This window comes from Lucilia cuprina, chromosome 5 (assembly GCF_022045245.1).
Source record: "Lucilia cuprina isolate Lc7/37 chromosome 5, ASM2204524v1, whole genome shotgun sequence".
Taxonomy (NCBI): Eukaryota; Metazoa; Arthropoda; class Insecta; order Diptera; family Calliphoridae; genus Lucilia; species Lucilia cuprina.
The window spans coordinates 65,074,120-65,076,706 of record NC_060953.1 but is presented as its reverse complement, the minus strand read 5'-3'; the positions used below and the strand labels follow the sequence as shown (position 1 = coordinate 65,076,706).

Genomic DNA, 2,587 nt, shown 5'->3' with positions numbered 1-2,587 from the left:
CTTTAAATATAAATTTTTGATCGTTTCATTGTAGCAGGTAAATTTTCAAGTGGTGTATGTTAAAAGGATTGTTATTAGATTAGATTATGACGGATTTTGATAAAAATTCAAATAGATTTATGTATAACTTTATTACTCGAACTAACTAATTTTTGTAAACAGTTTGAAATTAATTTGTAGATGCTTTACCTTGTTCATGCAATACAGAGCACTAGTTCAGTTCTAGATTAGTTCTAGTTCAGTTCTAGTTCATTTCTAGTTTAGTTCTAGTTCAGTTTTAGTTTAGTTCTAGTTCAGTTCTAGTTCAGTTCTAGTTCAGTTCTAGTTCAGTTCTAGTTCAGTTCTAGTTCAGTTCTAGTTCAGTTCTAGTTCAGTTCTAGTTCAGTTCTAGTTCAGTTCTAGTTCAGTTCTAGTTCAGTTCTAGTTCAGTTCTAGTTCAGTTCTAGTTCAGTTCTAGTTCAGTTCTAGTTCAGTTCTAGTTAAGTTCTAGTTCAGTTCTAGTTCAGTTCTGTTGCAGTTTTAGTTCAGTTCCAGTGCAGTTCTAGTTCAGTTTTTGCCTCGACCTTCAAAATTAAATATTGAAAAAATATTTATACTTTTAAACTTTTAAAAATTTTCCACTCTATTTCTTTAATTATAAGATTACCCAAACTACTTGTTTTAAACTTAACACAATCGATCAATATGAAAATTTTTATATCTTATCTTTTATGACTCTGGGAGGTTTATGGAAAGTATTATCAATTTCCTCACACTCTACGGTTGTATTTTTAAAATAATCTTAATCTTTTAATATAGAATAAGTGGAGCACTTCTAAAATATTAACATAAGCCGGTCAATATTAAAATGAAAATATGTAGTTGCATATCAAGTGCGATAATCTGAAATGAAATTTAAGGCAAAAGCAAACTAGTATTTGCTATTAACATCTAAAAATAAAGTGATAACTCGACTATAAAAAGTCACGTTATTTAGTTGTATTAAAGAAAGTTTCTGATGTTTTCATGCTAAATAATGTCTGGAGTAAAAACTATTCTTAAATACCTTTCAATTCCTTCCAATTTATTTTAATTAAATTTCTTAAATATTAAACATAAATAGTTCCAGTAATATTCCCCTACTACATTTATAAAATGAAATTTAAGCATATTTGGGAGCATATTTCTCATAGACTTGTACGTAGGCAGCCTTGGCAGCATCTTGAGACAAACCTTGGTGTTTGTTCCAGGCTTCCCACATGGCCTTCTTTTTCAAATCCAAAGCACCGGGCTTTTCAATGTTGCAATCACCAACGGTGGCTTGTTTGAAGAGACCGTAGAATTCCAAGAATTCAGAGTCGGAAGGCTTCTTGCTGAAGTTCTTAGCCAATTCACAAGCTTCTTCGAACTGAAATGAAATTATTTTAAAATTATTAAAATGTTAATTTTTAATTTTGATTTCAAATTTTGTAAACTTACTGAAACCATTTTGTTTAATGTTATTATTTGGATAAATCAAATTCAAATGATACTTTTGTCATATCCACTCAAACCTTTTATAGTTATTTTAGTCTTCGAGATTAAATTCATTTAGGGAGTTATTACTTTATCTTTTAGTTTTTACTAATTTAATTAATTTTCCTTAGATAAAAAATTTATTTAAATTATGTTTCGTAATATTGGGGAAATATTCTTTGATTTTTCAATGAAATTGGTTTTAATCTTATCTATAAGAAAATTTGATTATTATTTTTTTTAATGAAATATATTTAGATTTATATATTTAATTTTGATGTTCTAGAATGCATTTATTGGCCTTAGCAACTTCATATTAAAATAAACCTAAATTGTTATTAAATTGCAAAGTATAGTTTAAGGCGAATTTTTTTATATTTATCACTGTTTGCTGTATGACTGGGCCAAGTCCAACTAATATTAGTGAATCATTTCATATTTTGTCTATTTTTCTAACTGTTAAACATTGTTTTTGTAGCAACAATATTAAATTGTTTTTGTATTAGCATTACTATGTATTATTTTTAAAATTCTTTGATACATAAAAGAGTTATCATTTTATGAGTCATATGTATATTTTAAAATATGGTCCTTCGAAGAAATTAAAATATTTGCATAATTTTGTTATATATTGATTGGTTTACGTGGTAGTTCACTACGCGCGAACTGTCAAGTAGAATCGAAAAGACTTCGTTTTGACCGGACCACTCCACTCGTCAGATGTAATATTTGTAGTGTTAGATCCAGCCCATAGCTGTAAAAAATCTGAGGATATCATTCAGCCTTAACTCAGATATCTCACCAAGGTTAGATATGAAGTGATTGCCAAGGAAGCGGTTTCTCTTTTCGGTCAGAGCAGGGCATTCCTTTTCCTGTATTTGCAAGTGCGACAATGATCATTGAATGGGGGACCAAGCCGACTTGCGAGTCTGCCTATTAGCCAGTGTCCTGTTATTATTGCTGTAATAAACCGCAGGAGTCCTGTAAGACACCTGCGGTTTGCGGCTTGGCCTCTACATGTGTCTAGATTTTTTCACATATTTTCAGCTTTTTGAAGAAAGAGTCTGAGGATGTTACTTTTGATAAAACTTAA

The 2,587-nt window shown here is 29.7% G+C and overlaps 1 protein-coding gene across 1 annotated transcript; it reads right to left on the bottom strand.

Annotated features, from left to right (window-relative positions):
- Positions 1–1,042: 1,042 nt before the first annotated feature.
- Positions 1,043–1,560, bottom strand: LOC111675048 (acyl-CoA-binding protein-like). The gene is made up of 2 exons (XM_023435746.2): positions 1,459–1,560; positions 1,043–1,387 (listed from the first exon to the last, which is right to left on the bottom strand). Exons 1-2 carry the CDS (start codon positions 1,465–1,467, stop codon positions 1,142–1,144), a joined length of 255 nt encoding a protein of 84 aa, XP_023291514.1. The 5' UTR covers positions 1,468–1,560; the 3' UTR covers positions 1,043–1,141.
- Between the last annotated feature and the right edge of the window lie 1,027 nt (positions 1,561–2,587).